This window comes from Elephas maximus, chromosome 21 (genome assembly GCF_024166365.1).
Source record: "Elephas maximus indicus isolate mEleMax1 chromosome 21, mEleMax1 primary haplotype, whole genome shotgun sequence".
NCBI classification, from domain to species: Eukaryota; Metazoa; Chordata; class Mammalia; order Proboscidea; family Elephantidae; genus Elephas; species Elephas maximus.
In genome coordinates this window covers 14,884,605-14,906,912 of record NC_064839.1, presented here as the reverse complement: position 1 = coordinate 14,906,912, position 22,308 = coordinate 14,884,605, and the positions used below count along the sequence as shown (strand labels likewise).

General features: G+C 40.8%; 1 protein-coding gene across 6 annotated transcripts in view; it reads left to right on the top strand.

The window, feature by feature from the left end:
- The window catches only part of CEP89 (centrosomal protein 89), a 97,726-nt gene extending 78,913 nt beyond the window's left edge, over window positions 1–18,813 (top strand). For 2 of the 6 annotated variants that reach the window (XM_049864045.1, XM_049864046.1), the window contains exons 18-19: window positions 5,343–5,512; window positions 13,394–17,162. In XM_049864045.1, coding sequence (XP_049720002.1) covers window positions 5,343–5,512; window positions 13,394–13,634 — 411 coding nt within the window. In that variant the 3' untranslated portion in view covers window positions 13,635–17,162. Of the gene's footprint in view, window positions 1–5,342; window positions 5,513–13,393; window positions 17,163–18,730 lie in introns of those variants that run through there. The other 4 variants (XR_007514631.1, XR_007514633.1, XR_007514634.1 and 1 more) reach the window with 4 other exon arrangements.
- The last annotated feature ends 3,495 nt before the right edge of the window (window positions 18,814–22,308 follow it).

Below are 22,308 nucleotides of genomic sequence, written 5' to 3'. Positions count from 1 at the left end.
TGGTTATCTACTTCCAAAAAAATCAGACATTGGAAACTCTATGGAGGGAGAATTCTGGGAAGGTGGCAGCATAAACAGACCACCATTCTGACCCTCCCCCACAAGGATACAAGAAATACAACAAGGAAACAGCAAGGTTTTGAGGGACTCTGAATCTGAGAGCAGAGGAAAGCAGCGGGAAATGCAAACAGGTGGAATCAATGAATCAACAACAAATCTCATACAGTAGGAACACAGCTTCTCCCACCATCCCTTCCCCTCCACCAAGCCATGCAGGCCACCAGCTGCTATGAACTTTGGAAGTGGCCTCAGAAGAAGTGCCTGTTTTTCTAACCACCACACCCCTTGCCTGTACAAAGAGACAGGACCCCAAGCTTCTGCTCTAAAATCAACAAGGCAGATCTTCTCAGGTCCATTTGGACTGTGCCGGCACCTCCCTCACCTGGGCTGTGTTGGCTGCAAGCCTACTATGAATTGCTACAAATGGCCTCCTGCACTGGAGCCTACTCTCATAGTCAACACTCTGCCTGCCTCCCTGTGTATCCCATAGCTCAGGCCTTTGAAACCAACAGGACAGATCTCCTGGGGAGTCAGTTTGGAGCTGTCTGCTCCCCACTTCTTGTTGACACTGAGGACTGCTGACTGAGACTGCCGTGTGCTAGGAAGCAGGTATCTTGAATGGAAGCAACACCCACAGCCAACATACTAGAAGGCAGGCTCTGATAACAACAAGGCAGACCCTCCTGAGAGTCTATTTGGAGTGTGACTACCCCTCCCCCAACTGGTAACTGTTGGCTGCTGGACTGATACAAACTCCCAGAGAAGGTCCCCTACAGTGCAGTCAGGAAGTGGGTCACCTAAGTGGAGACAGTGCCCCCAATCACCACAGGGCCACTGGCGCTTTGAAGCCAACCAGACAGATCTCTTGGTCTTTCAGGGGAGTGCCAGCCCCTCCTCTCCGGAAACAGAGGAGCATCTGCCTGTGCTTCCCCTGAATGCCAGCTCAGATATAAGCAGCCCCCAGAGAGCAGGGAAGGTAACCTTGGACAAAACCAGAAGGCAACACCCAGCCCCAGAGGAGGCTCACCAAGTGTGGGTTTTCTAACTAAAAACATGATTGCAGAAACAGAGAAGGGAAGGGTGTAATAACCAGAAAGGTGGGACTGTGCCCCCTTGTGGAAAGATTGATTAATACATGTTATATCACCTGAGTGGTGGTGCCAGCTGGTGGACAGACTGACCACAGAGTATTCTCTGGTGTGTTTGGGTGAGACTGAAGATTGAAAACAAGACCTGAAACTATTGAATTCCAGTTAAACCAGGGAGTGAGACAGGGGTATCACAGAGAGGGAGAGGAAATGGCAGGAATAGGCCGACAGCTCTGCCCACCTAAAAGTTTCTTGCAGAAAGTAGTGTGGGCAAAAACACCAAATACTGGGGAAAACTGAGAAAGTTAACACCCTTGGAAGTTCCAATGCCCTAACAAAAAATCACAAGACACACAATGAACACAGAAACAATGGCCCATCCAAATGAACATGACAAAGGGAGTGAAAGCACATCTAGGGATGACTAAATGAAAAAAATGGAAGAATACAGTACAACAACATTAAACATAATTAAAGAACTAAGGGAAAACATAGACAAAGAGCTAAAAGAAATAAGGGAAAAAATGCAAGAACAAAATGAGGACCTTAAAAAAAGAGATATTGCAACTGGAATTGACAGTAACTGAAATGAGAAACACAACACAAGGACTTACTGTCTTAGTTATCTAGTGCTGCTATAACAGAAATACCACAAGTGGATGGCTTTAACAAAGAGAATTTTTTTTTCTCACAGTCAGGAGGCTAGGAGTCTGAATTCAGGGTGCCAGCTCCAGGGGAAGGCTTTCTCTCTCTGTTGGCTATGGGAGAAGGTCCTTGTCATCAATCTTCCCTGGTCGAGGAGCTTCTCAGCGAAGTGACCCCGGGTCCAAAGGATGCACTATTCTCCTGGCTCTTGTTTCTTGGTGGTATGAAGTCCCTATGTCTCTTTGCTCGCTTCTCTCTTCTATATCTCAAAAGAAGTTGACTTAAGGCACAACCTAATCTTGTAGATTGAATCCTGCCTCATTAACATCATAGAGGTAGGATTTACAACACATAGGAAAATTGCATCAGATGACAAGATGGTGGACAATCACACAATACTGGGAATCATGGACTAGCCAAGTTGACACACATTTTTAGGGAACACAATTCATTCCATAACACTTATCAACAGATTTTATCAGGCAGAAAGAAGAATCAGCAAATTAGAGGATTAAAAAAAAAAAAAAAAAACTGTTGCCTTTGAGTCGATTCTGACTCATCGTGACCTTATAGGATAGAGTAGAACAACTCCATAGGGTTTCCAAGAAGCAGCTGGTGGATTTGAACTGCCAACCTTGATTAGCAGGTGAGCACTTAACCACTATACCACTAGGGCTCCAATTAGAAAATAAGATAGTTAAAATTATGGATACTGAGGCGCAGAAAGAGCAGAGGCTCAAGAAGGCTGAGCACAGCTTAGTGGAATTATGGGACAACAAGAGACATAATGTACGCATTGTGGAAATTCCAGAAGGAGATGAGAGAAAGGGACAGAGAGAATATTTGAAGAAATAATGACAGAAAATTTCCCCAATCCAAGGAAGGACGTGAATCTACACATCTAAGAAGCTCAAAGAACCCCAAGCAGAATAAACCCAAAGAGATCTACACCAAGACACATCGTAGTTAGGCTGTCAAAATTTAAAGGTAAAGAGAGAATCCTGAAAGCAGTGAAAGAGAAGCAGTCACATACAAAGAATCATCAGTGAGATTAAGTGCAGGTTTCTCCTCAGAAACACTGGAAGCCAGAAGGCGGTGAAATGATATATTTAAAGTACTGAATAAAAAAACCATCACCCAGGAATACTATACCCAGTGAAACTATCCTTCAAGAATAAGGATGAAATTAAAATATTCCCAAACAGAAGCTAAGAGAGTTCCTATCTACCAGACCAGCCCTACAAAAAATGCTAATGGGAGTTCTGTAGATGGAAGGGAAAAGAAACTAGAAAGTAATTCAAAGCTATACATAAAAAGAAAGATCCCTAATAAAGGGAACTGCATGGACAAGTTTAAAATCAAACCAAACCCACTGCCATTGAGTCGATTCCGACTCATAGCGACCCTGTAGGACAGAGTAGAACTGCCCCATAGAGTTTCCAAGGAGCGCCTGGCGGATTCGAACTGCCGACTTTTTGGTTAGCAGCCATAGCACTTAACCACTACACTGCCAGGATACAAGTATAGGGGCTAGAAATAAGGTATTCATGCTTGATAATTCTAAATGTTTTGTCCTTCGTGTTTTTTAATAACAAGTATATAAAAAGAGAGGATAAAATCATGTTACAGGACACATGATATATAAAGACGTAATTAGTGATAACAAGAGGAAAAGGGGGGAGGGGAATGTATAGATACAGAATTTCTTGTATGTTACTAAAGTTAAGTTGGTACCAACTTACCCTAGAATGTTACAAATACAAGCACTTAAATATTCATGGTAACCACTAAGAAAATACATAAAAAACTATGCAAAAGGAAGGGAGAAGGGAACCAAAAAAGGCTCAGTACAATAAACCAACAAAACACAAAAGCAAACAGTACTAAAGGACAAAGACAAAGAAGGCTTAAGACACACAAAAAAACAAATCACAAAAGGAAAGATGTCATAATAGCCAAAAAGTGGAAACAACATAATACCCATCAGTGGGTGAATGGATAAACAAAATGTGGTACACACATACAATAGAATACTACTCAGCCAGTAGGAGAAATAAAGTCTTGATAACATGCTACAGTGTGGGTGGAGCTGGAAGACATTATGCTGAGTGAGATAAGTCAATCCCAAAATGATAAATATTGAATGACCTCACTTATATAAAAAGACAAGAAAAGGCAAATATATAGAGATCAAAGTTTATTAGTGGTTACCAGGGTAGGAGAGATGGGGAAACGGCAGGTTAATGGTGATGGAAGAATTCCATTGATTAAGGGTAGGGCTGTGTAGCCAATTAGTGTAATTCTGTCAAGTTGTACACCCATAAAAAGTTGGACTTGCAAAAATTGTGTGATAGATGTATTTACAACAATGACAATTAAAAAAAAAAAGAGTAGCTGCTGCTTATGTACTACTGAACATCTCATGGGATTTTGTTCCCTGGTTTGGAGGTTTAGGGTCATGGTTTCATGGGACATCCCAGTTAGTTGGCCTAATAACGTGTTTAGTGCTTCTACTCTACCTCCTAGTTCGTCAGGTAGTGCCTGGGGTCTTAAAAGCTTGCAAGTGGCCATCCAAGGCACAACAATTAGTGTCTGTTCACCTGGAACAACAGAGGAAGGAGAGTCAGGAACAGAAGAAGGATATGGAATGTATGGTTAATTGCCTCCATGAACAACTGCCTCCTTTTTCATGAGACCAGAAGAACTGGGTGGTACTCGGGTACCATTACTGAACATTTTGATCTAAGATTCCATAGAAGAATCAGGAAGGGAAAAATGCCAAACAGAATTTCTTATTTTCATGGACTCCAGACTTTCTGGAGCCATGAAGGGTAGATGAACCCCTGACACTACTGTCCTGAGATAATCTTTAAACCTTAAACCAAATATATTCCCTGTTGTCTTCTTAAAACCAAACAATAGTTTTCCTTAACTACTTAAAAAACAAAAAAAAATTTTTTTTTTTTTAGTAAAAAATGGTCTGCATTGAGCACTATGCTCTTTTAAGAACTATCTATATGGGATCAAATTGACAACAGCAACTCAAGAGATTAGATAGGAACCTTAGGGGGCAGTGAATTAATGGGGGAGGAACACTCAGAAAAGGAAGGTGAGAGTGGTTGCACAATTTGAAGAATGTGATCAGTGTACATGTAGAAAATGTTGAACTGGTGTGTATTTCGCTGTGTATATTCTCAACAACAACAAAATAAAGAAAATTATAAAAAAAGAGAAAAGGAAACCCTATGGAGTACAGGTCTACATGACACAACGAACGCATCATTCGTCTTCAAGTTGTCATTCCCGGCATAGTAGACCATGTGATTGTCCAATTCAAAATGGCTAGTACCAGTCCATTTCAGCTCACTAATGTCTAGGATATCAATGTTTCTGCATTCCATTTCATTTTTGACGATTTCCAATTTTCCTAGATTCATACATTATACAGGGTGGAGGTAGGGAATGCAAACGGAGGGTGTGGGAGAAGGTATGTTGTCAACCTAGGCCACAGGCAGCATCCCCTTGCTCACTCAGCACCTCCTCCCCCAGAGCTACAAGAAGCAGGCAGCACTGAAGCTGGGTGACATCAATCACCGTCTGATGGAGCAGCAGGAAGACTTTGCTGGCAAGACAGCTCAGTACCAGCGGGAGATGAGGCACCTCCACCGGATGCTGCAGGACAAGCAGGAGGTCCTGGATGAGGCGTTGCAGCAGAAAAGGTATAACCTAAAACAGAGGCATATGGAATATCTAACATATATTTGTATTTTGAAAGTTTGCTAGAATTTTGTGGTAAAACCTTTTGGGCCTGTTTTGTTTCTTTGATTATTTATTTTTTGTTTTTACATTTTAGTTTTGTCTGAATTTAATTTTGATCTTGACTTTCATTTCCTAATTTTCTCTTCTTAAAAATTTTGTTGTTTGAATATTGAACTTCTTAAATCAATCCAGTCTTCTGTCTTCCCTTTTTCTCCCATTTGCCGTCTCTCGGATTTTTTAAATCTTATTTAATTTTCTTGGAGATTTTACCAGGTTTCTGTTTTTTATTTCTGCTGTAAACTTTTTTTTTTTAATTTTCAAGACTGCTGTTTAACTTCTGATCCTTCTCCTTTTATAAGACCATAATGATACGATGGTGGGTGCAATATATTCTCTGTGGAGAGACGGTGATGTATCTGTTACGTCTTTATTCTTTAAATATACAATAGAGGAAGTACTGTCCGTGTATTAAAAAACGTTGAGGAATTTCACATGTTGTGTGAAGGTGAAGCCGGTGGCCCCTCACATTGTTTTGGTTTCACACTTCAGTTGGCCTTTTCCTAACAGCCGTGGTGTCATTGGCAGACTGGAACATGAACTGACGCGTGCAGAAGACTCATAGTAGTGCTCAGATACTTTTCTTCAAGCTCTTTTACTATTTGTATTTCATTTCCTCTTCCTGGAAATTTAAACGAAGCCCCTGCATTTCTTAAATGTTCAGTTGAGACAAATGCATTGGATGGCATTGACCTGAAATCCTATGTTTGAGGCAAATCCATGCATATTTTTCATGTACGGAGGAATATAATGCAGATATAATTTTTTTAAAAGTATGGCCCAGAACCTTATGAAACTATATTCTTATGTATTCATCTTTGAAAGCTTTAAAAAAACAAATGATGTCCCTCCAAAGTCCTTTGGCATTAGATGTTTTCTCTCCAAATCAATCTGGCAATAATCCAGTCTCTGAAAGAATTTTTTTGATCTCTCAGAATTCCAGTATAAGTAAGTATATATCTGCTGCTGTGAAATTGATCCCTGCCTGCTTCTGTTTTTGATCACTGAAATAAAGCAGATGGAGGAAAGACTTGCAGGTTACCTGTCTCTAATCAGCTATGGTCTAGTAGCCACCAACTTGGAGCTGGGTATTTCAAATACCAGCAGGGTCATCCATGGTGGACAGGTTTCAGCAGTGCTTCCAGACTAAGACAGATTAGGAAGAAAGGTTTGGTGATGTACTTCCAAAAATTAGCCAACAAAAACCTTATGAATCACAAAACACTGTCCAACTTGCTTGCTTTAGACACGTCATCAGGAAGGATCAGTCACTGGAGGAGGACATCATGTTTGGTGAAACAGAAGGCCAGTGGGAGGGTGGGAGACCCTGGGTGAGATGGGTTGATACGATAGCCTCAACAATGGAGGGTGATGCAGGACTGGGCAGCGTTTCCTTCTGTTGTACATAATGTCACCATGAGTTAGAGTCAACTTGATGGCAGCTATCAACTTATTTGTCTGTCTAGACAAGATTATTCTAAAATTTATATGAAAAGGCACAGGAACTAGAATAGCCATTTTTTTTTTTTTTTTTTTAAAGAATAAGGTGAGAGGACTAGGTCTACCCAATTTCAAGAGCTGTTACATAGACTGGGTGGTATTGACAGAGGGATAGACATGTAGATCAGTGTGACAGAATAGAGAACCCAGAAATAGGCCACACAAACATGCCCAGCTGATTTTTGACAAAGGTGCAAAAGCATTCAGTGGAGGAAAGATAACATTTTCAACAAATGATGTAGAGCAGTTGGACATCCATAGGCAAAAAAAATGAACCTCAGCCTAAACCTCACAGGTTATATAAAAATTAACTGAAAATGGAGCATGGACTTAACTGTAAAATATAAAAACTGTAATACTTTTAGGGGGAAAAAAGGAGAGAATCTCTAGGATATAGGACTAGGTAAACAGTTCTTAGATTGCCACTAAAAGCATGACCAATGAAAGGATAAACTGATCAATTAGACTTCATCAAAATTAAAAATTTTGTTCTGTGGAAGTCTCTGTTAAGAGGATGAAAAGACAAGCTACAGACTGGGAGAAAATAGGTCTAGTATCTAGAATATATAAAGAAGTCTCAAAACTCAACGTTAAAAATAATAAGTAATCCAATTAGAAAATGGTCAAAAGACATGAACAAAAATGTCACCGAAGAGGATATACAGATGGCCAATAAGCACATGAAAAGATGTTCAGCATCACTAGCCATTAGGGAAATGCAAATGAAAGCTACAATGAGCTATCACTACACACCTCTCAGAATAGCTAAAATGAAAAGCAACAACAGTAAATGCTGCCAAGGACACAGAGAAACAATCACTCATACATTGCTGGTGGGAATATAAAATGGGACAACCACTCTAGAAAATTTTGGCAATTTCTTTAAAAAAACTAGGTATGCAACTTCCATAAAAAAAAAAAAAAAAAAAACCATAGGACCCAGTAATTGCACTCCTGGGCATTTATCCCAGAGAAATGAAGACTTATCTTCACATAAAACCCTGTACATGAAAGTTTATAATAGCTTTATCAGTAATGGCCCAAACTGGAAACAACTCAGATGTTTTCACCCATCTTTCAGTGGGTTAATGGTTAAGTAACTGTGGTACATTTATTCTATGGAATACCCCTGAACAATAAAAAGGAACAAACTTTTGAGACGTGCAAAAGCCTGGATCAATCTCCAGGGAATTATATTAAGCGGGGGAAAAAAAAAAATCCCAGAAGGTTGTGTACTGTATAATTCCATTTATATAACATTCTTAAAATGATTAAGGAGGGGGTGGAGTGGGAGAGAAGTGGGCATGGCTACAAATTGACAACATGAAGGGATCCTTGTGATGGAAATGTTTTGTATCTTGACTATATCAGTGTCGGCATCCTGGTTGTGATATTGTACTATAGCAATGGTACTATAGTAATGGTCCTATAGTACAAACATAGTACGATATGTTGCAAGATGTTACCCTGGGGGACACTGGGTAAAGGGTACACAGAATCTCGCTGTATTATTTCATACAATTTCATTTGAATTCACAGTTATCTCAAAATAAGAATTTTAATTAAGAAATCAATTCAAAATTAAAAAAAAATTCAGACAAAAAGGAGGCTTATGATAGATAAATGATATATCCCTGTCCTGCAAAGTGATGTTTCTTAAACCTCATTAGGAGATGTATCAATGTGATTCCAGTTACTTACATGAAATCATAAAACTATTAAAGAGCTCTCAAAATAGAAATAATAATAATAAATAAACCAGAAATCACACCTAGTTTCTTTATTGTTGCAGGTATATAGATTTAATATTGATGGATAGCTGCAGGCTGAGTAGTCAATTCTGCTCATTGGGAGCATGTGACAGATGAGTAGATTTAATGCCATCAGAATGCAGATGTCTCATATTTTCCATAAACCAGATGCTTCTTAATGCCAAGCAAAACAGATTCTTACCTAACATGTATTAGTAGTCATAGAAGTTCTTATATACCATAGTCACTCTGTAAAAAAAATAATAATAATAAATTTTCTTTTTTTTTTTTAAAGTCAGGTCAATATCAAGCTTCCTGCCAGATGGGAGTTTTAGAATTGCATTAATAAAATGGATTTTGTTTTGTTTTGTTTCATTTTCTCCTCTTACCCCATTTTTTCTTTCTGATAATTTGAAAGTTATACATTTTATTTCTACCCTTGAAATTTCACCATGGGTATTTAACATAAAAAACTAATCAGCATCTCTACATTCCCTCCCCCCACCCCTTGCAGGGCCATTAAAATGATCTAATCTAATTATTTCCCACTCAGTTTATATGCTGTTATTGTCTATTATTAGATATAGATATGAAAATGAAAAGCAAAAATCCATTTTATATCATTATTTTAGCCCCATATATTAAATATTGCCAGTATTTTTGTTAGTTTTTGCTTATTTTGATTTCTCCACAGTTTGTTAATTTATTTGATTACTCTCCTTTCTTGCATCTCAGATCTTATTTTTCAGATTATTTTCCTTCTTCCTAAAGTACAGTCTTTAGAAGTTTCTTTAGTGAGATTCTATTGACAGTAAGCTTTCTTAGTTTTTGTTTAACTGAAAATGTCTGCATTTCGCCCTCATCCTTGAAAGATTTTCTGTTGGGTGCAGAATTCTACCTTGACAATCATTTTCTCTCAGCACATTTCACTCTTCTCTGGATTTCATTATTGCTGTTGAGAAGTCTTTTGTCGGTTTTTGAAAATAGGTACTTTGTCTTTTCTCCTGGCTGCTTTTAAGATCTCTGTCTCATCTGCAGTATTTCTAACTATGATTTCTTTTTATTTATCCTACTTGGTATAAGTTATGCTCTATGCCTGTGATTTTATGTCTTTTGTTCTAAAAAGTTCTCTGCCATCATCTCTTCAAATATGTCTTTTCCCCCATTCTTTCTAAATTTCCTTCTGGAACTTAGATAAAATGTATGTTAGGCCTTCTCATTGACTCCTCCATGTGCCTACCTTTGTATCTCTGTTTTTTTGGTCTGCAGTCTGGCTAATTTCTTCTGCTCAGTATTCCTGTTTACTAACTCTCTCTCTTCAGCTGTGTTCAATGTGCTATTTAACCCAGCCACAGAAGTTTTTATTTCAGCAACTGTATTTTTCATTTCCAGAATTCTGTTTGGTTCTTTTGGAAATCTGCCCAGTCATTTTAAAAAATAAGTTCTTGGCCTTTGCTTCTGTTTAATATATTATTTCCTTTACTATTTCATTCATAGCTATTTTATATGATAAATCTTGTTTTGTTAACTGTTGCTCTGTTTTACTTATTTTGTGTAATTTTTCACACAGCAGTTTCTTATTATGAGCTCATATTTGGATGAATTTAATCTGTGGAATCTTAAGGTTTGGATTGAGGATGTTTTTCTCCAGGTTTCCAAAGAACATTTTAATTTATTGAGCCACTTAAAGTTTATTATTATCTTTAATAGACTATAGTAGTGATTTAAAAAAAATCTAAAGGATTTTTTAACAATAGCTCTTTAATATTATCTAACATATTTTCCTGGCCTCCATTCTGGGTGATTTATTCTGTTCAATGTTTTGGTTTACTAATTTCTCTCTTCACTTGTGTCCAGTGTGCTGTTTAACCCATCCATTTAGCTTTTTCCCTGATTGTCTCAAAAATATCATTTTACTCTTGGTTCACTTCAGTCAGGGCCTGGGATTCCTGATCATGGGGAATAGTGTAGATTCAAACTCCATGTGATCCACGTGAGAACAGGCCAGTAGCTACAATCTCCAAGGAGTCTCTTTTTAGCCTCTCCAAGCAGGTTTATTTTGAAGATCTAAAGATTTTTCAACCATCTGACCTCCCTCTGAGGGTCCTTCATGTGTTTCCACTTAACTGCCTATTGCTGGGACATATAATTTAGAGTATTTCTAGGGAGAAGAAGAGAAACACAAATATGGATTTTCCTGCCACACCCAGTTTGCATGGGCCCAAGCCCTAGTCTTCATTTCCAAAAAATTGTGCGTTTCTGACGTTGGCTTTTGCTCTCAGAGCAACACCAATATTTTATCTAAGTAACTCTGTGGTTTCAGCTTAGTCTTCTTCTTTTTTTTTTTTTTTTTCCTTCTCTTTGGGGTTTCCTGTTCTTTCTTTTGAGTTTGGCCATACATTTAAACATATTTCTATGATTTATCAAACATCTGGGTGTTTTGTGCCAGAAACAGGGATTTTTTTTAGACATAATTTAATTAAATAGTGTTTGACACTGAGTGGGCCTTGGAAGGAATCAGTATGGGCTCTGGGCTCTCTCACACCCCTGTAAACAGTACACAAGAACAGCGACCCTGGATAAGTGTGCAGGTCACTTGTCTCCCTGAGCCTCAATGTCTTGCTCTTTAAATATGACTCCTGAGTCCACCTGCTCATTTGGTTGCTAATGTTTTCCAGAATCATCTGGCAATATCTGTGGAGCTGGTGTCCCCACCCTGCCACCTTGGACAAGGCCCACTCCTTCTCCTGGGCTGAGGCCTGATGTTCTCTTCTTCACATCCCCTCATGGAGTTCACTGTCCCCCTGAGGTGGTAGCTGGTATCCTGGTCTGTTCTTCCAGTAGACCGTGGCCCTGTGAGGACATGGATATTTTATCCACCCCTGTTTTCCCAGCATCCCACATGGTGCCTGGTATCCTGGTCTATACCCCCAGTGGACCATAGCCTGTGAAGACATGGATACTTTTGTCCACCCCTGTTTGCCTAGCATCACACATGGTGGCTGGTATCCTGCTCTATTCTTCCAGTGGACCATTGGCCTGTGAGGACATGGATACTTTTGTCCACCCCCATTTCCCTAGCATCCCACAAAGTGGCTGGCACAGAGTTGTTCTCAGGAAATACTGTTCTGCTGCCCTTTCCGTTTCTCACAGGCGTTGGCCCCTCTGGGCACTCACCCTCCTGGCACATGGTCTAGGCCACTCTTCTCTGGGTCCTCAGCTATAAGCCCCACTTGCTATAAGCCCCCGCCCTGCCACCTAACTCACCCTTTATGTCTGAGCCCATCAGGCCACGTATGCGGGTACCTATGAAAAGTCGTAGAGTATTAGCCAGGTGACAGTACAGGCAAAGAGGACATGGGGGAGAGCCTACAGGGTCCATGCTGGGTAGGTGCCCACAGCCAGGCCATTGTGCAGTCTCGTCTGCCTGGCTTAGGTCAGCTGCTCTGATTATTGTATATTCTTATTATAAAGTAATAAGAACAAAGAATATGAGCAGTCTTTTTTTTAATTGTGCTTTAAGTGAAAGTTTACAAATCAAGTCAGTCTCTCAGACAAAAATTTATATATACCTTGCTATATACTCCTAATTGCTCTCCCCCTAATGAGACAGCACACTCCTTCCCTCTACTCTCTCTTTTCGTGTCCATTAAGCCAGCTTCTGTCCCCTCTGCCCTCTCATCTCCCCTCCAGATAGGAGATGCCAACATAGTCTTATGTGTCTACTTGATCCACGAAGCTCATTCTTCACCAGCATCATTTTCTCTCCCATCATCCAGTCCAATCCCTGTCTGGAGAGTTGCCTTTGGGAATGGTTCCTTTCTTGGGCTAACAGAAGGTCTGGGGGCCATGACCACCGGGGTCCTTCTAGTCTCAGTCAGACCATTAAGTCTGGTCTTTTTACGAGAATTTGGCGTCTGCATCCCACAGCTCTCCTGCTTTCTCAGGGATTCTCTGTTGTGTTCCCTGTCAGGGCAGTCATCAGTTGTAGCTGGGCACTATCTAGTTCTTCTGGTTTCAGGCTGATGTAGTCTCTGGTTTATGTGGCCCTTTCTGTCTCTTGAGCTCATAATTACCTTGTATCTTTGGTGTTCTTCATTCTCCTTTGCTCCAGGTGGGTTGAGACCAATTGATGCATCTTAGATGGCCGCTTGCTAGCGTTTAAGACCCCAGACGCCACTCTCCAAAGTGGGATGCAGAATGTTTTCTTAATAGATTTTATTATGCCAATTTACTTAGCTGTCCCCTGGAATATGAGCAGTCTTACCAAAATAAAGGAAAAGGCAGAACTTAGATAAGAAATAGTTTTTTGCCTGCACCTTTGTATTCTTTTCTGGATCCGGGAGGACCTTGGTGTTCCATTTAACTTTGGCCTCTTTTGCTTCAGAACCCAAGCACAGTGAGCTCTGTACTTGGATGATAAGCATTCTGTCATTTGAGTTCTTGCTACTTTAGGAATCACAAGAGCTCTGTTAAATACTTTTAAAATCATGCTATTTTGAACTTTTCCTTTGGTTTGTTTATTTCTCTCAGAGAAATGGAAGGGGAGCTTGAAGTTGTTTGGGAGTCTACTTCCAAGGAAAACCGAAGAATCCGAGAACTTCTTCAGGCCACGCTGGAGAGGACAGGCAGGTTGGACAACCCCAGAGCGGGCGAGGACCCCTGCCTCGATGGCATCTCTCAGGGAGACATGCTGGATGGCTGCAGCTTCAGCTGCTATGACCTGAAGCCTCCTCCAAACCCCCACCAGAGTCTGCGCGAGCCCCTGGGCTAGGCTCTCATCCATGAGAAAGGTCTGCCTCACACAGGAAAGAGGAGGGCAGCTCCTACTGCCCAAGATGAGAGTCAGCTGGGTGGAAAGTGGGACGCAAAAGGCCACCTAGCGCTGCTGTATTTCACACTGCAGAGCCAAGGAAGAAATAAACTCAGAGAAATTCAATCAGTTTTTACATTTTTGCTTTGTCTTAAATATGCTGCTGACATATTTTCTAGCTGACACTCATCCTCTGGCTCGTTGCCACTGAAGTGGGCCTGTGAGACCCATTTCTCAGTTTTAACAGTGACTTGATCAGCTGTCCTGTCTCTAGGCTCATAGCTCTGCCACTGGGAAATGCCTGGAGGGAACAGATGGTGGGACTGCTCATGTTCTGTGTTAGATAAGTCAGTTTAATCAGATGAACCAGTTAATCAAAGCAGCAGTGATGGTAATTGTGCATTGGCTCTGAATTTTCCTGTTTAGTACTCATTTTCCAGTGCTAAAACCTGGTCTATACAAAACCTGTTCTGCCCTCACTCTCAGTCCTTCTGTATCCTCCTGGGAAGGTAATTTATCCTGGGACCGCATAGCACCCCCTCCTCGTCCTCTGAGAGGCCTGACTTTGGCACCAGCCAGGGTTCCTGCCACACTGGTACCACCAAGAAGGATGCCAGGGGCGGTGGCTCCACCCTACTCGGACCGGTTATCCCAGCCTCTCAGGACCTTGCAATGGGACTCCATGGCAGTAATGCCATCTCTCTGTGCCAGGCATGCTGGTGAGCAATGGGGCATCAGACCCCAAGGGGCCCTAAATAAGGATGGAAGGGGTGGAATCCTGGAACACAGCCTTTTACAGGTAGCCAAGTCCTGCATCTTTTCAGATGTGTAAATCAACCCCAACTTTGGTCCTTGGTGATATATAAAAGTTACATCTGTGATCTTTGATTGCTGAATGAAAATTGAGATGGAAAAATCGTAGTTCTTTTATAGTTTAATTAGGTTATTAACAGTTGCACTGTTCTCACTTAATGTCATTATACAAGGGATAGAAAGACTCACCAGGAGTTAAGACTGTGTATGATCTCCATGGGAGATGGCCTAGGAAATAACTTATATTATTTCAGAGGAATTTATACCAACTGTCCACCAACCCGAGACAGGCCAAAAGGTGGCAGCAACCCAGAGTGCCTCATGCCTCCTGGATCCATGCTTGGGGTACTTGTGTCAGGGGAAGCACTGTTGTTGTTGTCGTTGTTGTTAGCTGCCTTCATGTTGGCTCCAACTCATGGCAACCTGATACACAACAGAAGGAGACGTCACCCCCACAATCACCGGCGTGTTCAAGTCCCCACCATTGTAGCTGTCGTGCCAGTACACCTCACCAAGGTCCCTGTCACCCTCGCGGGCCTGCTACATCACCAAACATGATCTCCTCATCCAGCGGTTGAGCCCTCCTGATGATGTGTCCAAGGCAAGCAGGTCAGAAAATGTTCTGTTTTGATCTGTAGGCTTTTCATTGGCTAATTTTTGAACGTAGATCACCAGGCCTTTCTTCCTAGTCTGTCACAGTCTGGAAGCTCCACTGAAACGTGTCTACCATGGGTGACCATGCTGGTATTTGAAATACCAGTTGAAATACCATTAGCATAGCTTCCAGTATCACAGCCACCACAACACGACAAATGGACAGACGGATGGTAGCTTTATAACTCAGAGAATCACTTTTGTCATCCCTGTCTTTTTCCCGCTTTTTATGAGAACACTTTATTCCCTTTTGAGAAGTGAACATTTTCACTTTTCTGTTTTAAAACCATTACATGTTACAACTGTGCTTTGCAAGCTCTGTAACCCCTGGCCTGCGTCATGCCCAGGGCAAGGGTGGGGGTCATGAAGCACCTGGTCTTCATGTCCAAGTGAAGATGCACCAGCCACCAACCCCCTGCAGGCTGCTGTAGGGCTTGGGCAGATGAGCTCACAGCCCAGAATGCTCAGAATGCAGAGAAAGCCAAGGCCGCTGAGAGGCCCAGGGAACTCGGACAGAAGCAGTTGGGATGGCTTCATGGGGCAGCTGGTATGTGCTGGGCCTTGCAGAATGGACAGCGTTTCAGGAGCTGGAGAAGGTCAGTGAGGGATGCCGTGAACAGAGGGGAGGACTCAGGAACAGCAGATGGGTTGTTTGGCTGGAAGTTGAGTAGGAAAGACGATCAGACTGGACCAAGGGGAGAGTGGATTGCTGGGAGGGGGTAAGTTCCACTTCCTCCTGCAGGACATGGTTTTGTTCTTATTTGGTCCTGGTGAGGATTTGTATGGCACTGGGAATTCCTAATGGGGTTGAGAGTAACTAGTCACACAGCTATGAAGCGTGACCTAGGAACGCAAGTCAGCCGCACTGGCTTTGGCATTATTTAAAAGCAGCCATGGGGAAGTAAGGACCGAGTGAAGAGAGTGGGCTGGGGCACACACGTCATCGGGGTGCGACTTGGGCGTGAGACCAGGTGAGAAGGGTGGTGGGGTCAGAAGTGACGCCTTAGCCCCGCAACCTCTGAGAAGAATGGGAGAGACCCCAGCCTTCTCTGACACCTTCATCTGTGTAGAGCAGTGAGCAGTGGGTTATTTAACTCTAAGGAGAGAGGGAAGAATTCTTCATTTTATTGATTTCTATATAGGGTAGCTATGAGTTGCAATCAACAGCAATGGGTTGTTTTTTTTTGTTTTTTTAATTGTAGGTTTAGGTCCCTGGATGGCGCAAACAGTTTGCACTTTACTATGTAACCTAAAAGTTGGCAGTTTGAACCTACCTAGCGGCATCATGGAAGAAGGGCCTGGCAGTCTGTTTGCGTAAAGCTTACAGCCAAGAAAACCCTATGGAGCCGTCCTGCTCTGTAACACTTGGGGTCACCATGCATCAGAACTGACTCCACGGCAGCTGGTTTGGCTTCTTTTTTTATTGTAAGTTCGCAGCCCTTGAGTGGTGCAAATGGCTAACACACGGCTGCTAATGGAAAGGATAGAGGTTCAAGTCCACCCAGAGGCTCCTCGGAAGAAAGGCCTGGCTCTCTACTGCTGAAAATCAGCTAATGAAAACCATGTGGATCACAACGGTCTGATCCACAGAACCAGGGACTGTTTTGTTCTTTTGTGCATGAGGTCACCGTGAATCTGGGGCCAATGGCAGCTAACAACAACAATATTGTAGGCTTATTTAACAAATATATATTGGGTGCTTATCTATCTGCACTGCTCTAGGTGTTGAGAATCACAGCAGTGACCAAGGCAGACCTAACTACAGACCATCTAGGTGCTATGAAGGAAACAGTGCTGGATAGGACTAAAGAACTGCAAATTTTGTGGAGAAAACAGGGTACTTACACAGTTATTGGAAAACATTTATGTGTATTGGAACAACTTGAATACGTGAATCTACCTTTTTAATGATAAATTTTATGAAATATAAATATGGATCAAGTATTTCTAATGAAAGTTGAGATGTGCTGTAAGTATAAAATATATACCAGATTTCAAAGACTTAGTATGAAAAATGACTTTTATATGGCTTATATGTTGATGTGATAACATTTTATACATATTGGGTTAAATAAAATATATTATTAAATTTAATTTCACCTGCTTTTTTGTTGTTGTTCATCTGGATTTTTTTTTTTTTTAATTGTGCTTTAGGTGAAAGGTTACAGTTCAAGTTAATTTTTCATTTTAAAAATATATACATTGTTTTGTGACATCAGTTGCAATTCCCACAGTGTGACACCACGCTGCCCGATTTCCACCCTGGGTTCCCTGTGCCCCTTCATCCAGTTCCTGACCCTTCCTGCCTTCTCTTCTTGCTTGTGGACAGGAGCTGCCCATTTGGTCTCATGTATCTGATTGAACTAAGAAGTACATTCCTCATGTGTATTATTTTTTGTTTTATATTCCTGTCTAATGTTTGTCTGAAGAGTGGGTTTCAAAAATGGTTTCAGTTCTGGGTTAACAGTGCACCTGGAGGCCATAGTTTCAGGGGTTCCTCCAGTCTCTGTCAGACCATTAAGTCTGGTCTTTTTAGGTGAATTTTAGCTCTGTCGCACATTTTCCCCCTGCTCTTTCTGGGACTCTTTGTTGTGTTCCCTGTCAGGGAAGTCATTGGAGGTAGCTGGACACCATCTAGTTCTTCTGGTCTCAGGTTGGTGGAGTCTTTGGTTCATTTGGTCATTTAGTCCTTTGGGCTAGTATATTCCTTGTGTCTTTGCCTTTCTTCATTCTCCTTTGCTCCAAGTGGGATGGGACCAATTGAAGTATCTTAGATGGCTGCCCACAAGCTTTTAAGACCCCAGATGGCACTGACCAAAGTGGGATGTAGAACATTTTCCTGATAAAGTATGCTATGTCAGTTGACCTAGATGTTCCCTGTAACTATGGTCCTAGGCCATCTGCTTTCTTTTTTGTACCTTATTTTTTTTAATGTGGCTACTACAAAATTTTAAATTACATGTGTGGTTCACATTTTATTTCTACTGTACAGTGCTGAATAGACCTAAATGTGGAAAACAAAACTAAGCTTCTAGAAGATAATCATGACTTTGGAGTAGGGAAGTGTCTTCGTTTCTTCGTGCTGCTATAACAGAAATACCACAAGTGGATGGCTTTAACAAACCAATTTATTTTCTCACAGGCAGCTAGAAGTCTGAATTCAGGGCACCAGCTTTAGGAAAAGGCTTTCTCTCTGTTGGCTCTGGAAGAAGATCCTTGTCTCTTTTCAGCTTCTGCTGCTCGGTTCCTTGATGATCTTCATGTGGCATGGCGTCTGTCTTCCCCCATTTGTGCTCCCTTGGCTTCTGTGCCTAATCTGCTCCTTTTATATCTCAAAAGTGATTGGTTTAAGGTACACCTTACCCTGCTGTGGCCTCATTAACATGACAAAGAAAACCCTTTCCCCAAATGGGATTAGGTCCACAGGTATAGGGTTAGGATTTACAACATATTTTTGGAGGATATAATTCAATCCATAACAAGAATGGTTTCTTAAGACAAAAAAGGCACTAGCCACAAAGTAAAATAATACGTTTGATAGCATTAAAATTAAGAAATCTTAAAATTAAGAACTTTTCTCTTCACCCAAGTGGAAAGATAAGCCATGGAGTGAGAAGCTACAACGACAGCTGACAGAGGCCTTTAGTCCAGAATACGTGAAGAACTACAAAAGGAAAAGGACAGCCCAATGGAAAAGTCTGGGAAAGGCATAAACAGGTATTTCACAGAAGGTACACAAATAAGCACAGTACTCAGGGATCCACAATTCAATAACATTTAACCTCATCAGATGGGCAGGAAATTTTTTTTTTAAATAGCAGACAATACCAATATAGCAGGTTTGGAAAGCAATTTGTTGTTATTTAGTAAGGCTGAAGAAGTACATAGCCACTGACCCAGCAATTCCACACCGACATGTGCCTATGTGTGTGTTTGTGTCCTAGAGAAACTCTTGTACACGTGTGTCAAGAAAACACATACGAAGATGGCGGACTAGGCAGACGCTACCTCGGATCCCTCTTACAACAAAGACACGGAAAAACAAGTGAATCGATCACATACATAACAATCTACGAACCCTGAACAACAAACACAGATTTAGAGACGGAGAACGAACTAATACGGGGAAGCAGCGATTGTTTCCAGAGCCTGGAGCCAGCGCACCAGTCAGGTACGGCACGAGCACAGAGAGCTGCTCCACCCCCATGAACTAACCCCGGGAAGGGGACCAGCCGGTTCCGCGGGCGGCGTGAGACGCGGCCGGTAGGAGAAGTCCCCGGGAGGCAGTGACTGGTCTCGGAGCAGGAAGAGCAGTGTCCCAGCCAGGCAACCGTCCCGCCGGGATTTGGACTGGACGCAGGCGGCTTCATTAACATCCGAATAGCCTGAGCCAGAGGGAGAACTCGGATAGGGATCTGACTGCATTTTTTTTTAGCGGATTTTCTGGAAAAACTAGTTTCCCAGTGATGGCTCGGAGACAACAATCCATATCAAACCACTTAAGGAAGCAGACCATGACAGCTTCTCCAAGCCCCCAAACAAAAGAATCAAAATCTTTCCCAAATGAAGATACAATCCTGGAATTATCAGATACAGAATATAAAAAACTAATTTACAGAATGCTTAAAGATATCACAAATGAAATTAGGATAACTGCAGAAAAAGCCAAGGAACACACCGATAAAACTGTTGAAGAACTCAAAAAGATTATTCAAGAACATAGTGGAAAAATTAATAAGTTGCAAGAATCCATAGAGAGACAACATGTAGACATCCAAAAGATTAACAATAAAATTACAGAATTAGACAACGCAATAGGAAGTCTTTTTTTTTTTTTTTTTTTTTATAGGAAGTCAGAGGAGCAGACTTGAGCAATTAGAATGCAGACTGGGACATCTGGAGGACCAGGGAATCAATACCAACATAGCTGAAAAAAAATCAGATAAAAGAATTAAAAAAAATGAAGAAACCCTAAGAATTATGTGGGACTCTATCAAGAAGGATAACCTGCGGGTGATTGGAGTCCCAGAACAGGGAGGGGGGACAGAAAACACAGAGAAAATAGTTGAAGGACTCCTGACAGAAAACTTCCCTGACATCATGAAAGACGAAAGGATATCTATCCAAGATGCTCATCGAACCCCATTTAAGATCGATCCAAAAAGAAAAACACCAAGACATATTATCATCAAACTTACCAAAACCAAAGATAAACAGAAAATTTTAAAAGCAGCCAGGGAGAAAAGAAAGGTTTCCTTCAAGGGAGAATCAATAAGAATAAGTTCAGACTACTCAGCAGAAACCATGCAGGCAAGAAGGGCATGGGACGACACATACAGAACACTGAAGGAGAAAAACTGCCAGCCAAGGATCACATATCCAGCAAAACTCTCTCTGAAATATGAAGGAGAAATTAAGATATTTACAGATAAACACAAGTTTAGAGAATTTGCAAAAACCAAACCAAAGTTACAAGAAATACTGAAGGATATTGTTTGGTCAGAGAACCAATAATATCAGATATCACCACAACACAAGGTCACAAAACAGAACGTCCTGATATCAACTCAAATAGGGAAATCACAAAAACAAACAAATTAAGATTAATTAAAAAAAAAAAATACACATAACAGGGAATCATGGAACTCAATAGGTAAAAGATCACAATAATCAAAAAGAGGGACTAAATACAGGAGGCATTGAACTGCCATATGGAGAGTGATACAAGGCGATATAGAACAATACAAGTTAGGTTTTTACTTAGAAAAATAGGGGTAAATAATAAGGTAACCATAAAAGGTATAACAACTCTATAACTCAAGATAAAAGCCAAGAAAAACATAACAACTCAACTAGCATAAAGTCAAACACTATGAAAATGAGGATCTCACAATTTACTAAGAAAAACGCCTCAGCACAAAAAAGTATGTGGAAAAATGAAATTGTCAACAACACACATAAAAAGGCATCAAAATGACAGCACTAAAAACTTATTTATCTATAATTACCCTGAATGTAAATGGACTAAATGCACCAATAAAGAGACAGAGAGTCACAGACTGGATAAAGAAACACGATCCGTCTATATGCTGCCTACAAGAGACACACCTTAGACTTAGAGACACAAACAAACTAAAACTCAAAGGATGGAAAAAAGTATGTCAAGCAAACAATAAGCAAAAAAGAAGAGGAGTAGCAATATTAATTTCTGACAAAATAGACTTTAGACTTAAATCCACCACAAAGGATAAAGAAGGACACTATATAATGATAAAAGGGACAATTGATCAGGAAGACATAACCATATTAAATATTTATGCACCCAATGACAGGGCTGCAAGATACATAAATCAAATTTTAACAGAATTGAAAAGTGAGATAGATACCTCCACAATTATAGTAGGAGACTTCAACACACCACTTTCGGAGAAGGACAGGACATCCAGTAAGAAGCTCAATAGAGACACGGAAGATCTAATTACAACAATCAACCAACTTGACCTCATTGACTTATACAGAACTCTCCACCCAACTGCTGCAAAATATACTTTTTTTTCTAGCACACATGGAACATTCTCTAGAATAGACCACATATTAGGTCATAAAACAAACCTTTGCAGAGTCCAAAACATCGAAATATTACAAAGCATCTTCTCAGACCACAAGGCAATAAAACTAGAGATCAATAACAGAAAAACTAGGGAAAAGAAATCAAATACTTGGAAAATGAACAATACCCTCCTGAAAAAAGACTGGGTTATAGAAGACATCAAGGAGGGAATAAGGAAATTCATAGAAAGCAACGAGAATGAAAATACTTCCTATCAAAACCTCTGGGACACAGCAAAAGCAGTGCTCAGAGGCCAATTTATATCAATAAATGCACACATACAAAAAGAAGAAAGAGCCAAAATCAGAGAACTGTCCCTACAACTTGAACAAATAGAAAGTGAGCAACAAAAGAATCCATCAGGCACCAGAAGAAAACAAATAATAAAAATTAGAGCTGAACTAAATGAATTAGAGAACAGAAAAACAATTGAAAGAATTAACAAAGCCAAAAGCTGGTTCTTTGAAAAAATTAACAAAATTGATAAACCATTGGCTAGACTGACTAAACAAATACAGGAAAGGAAACAAATAACCCGAATAAGAAACGAGAAGGACC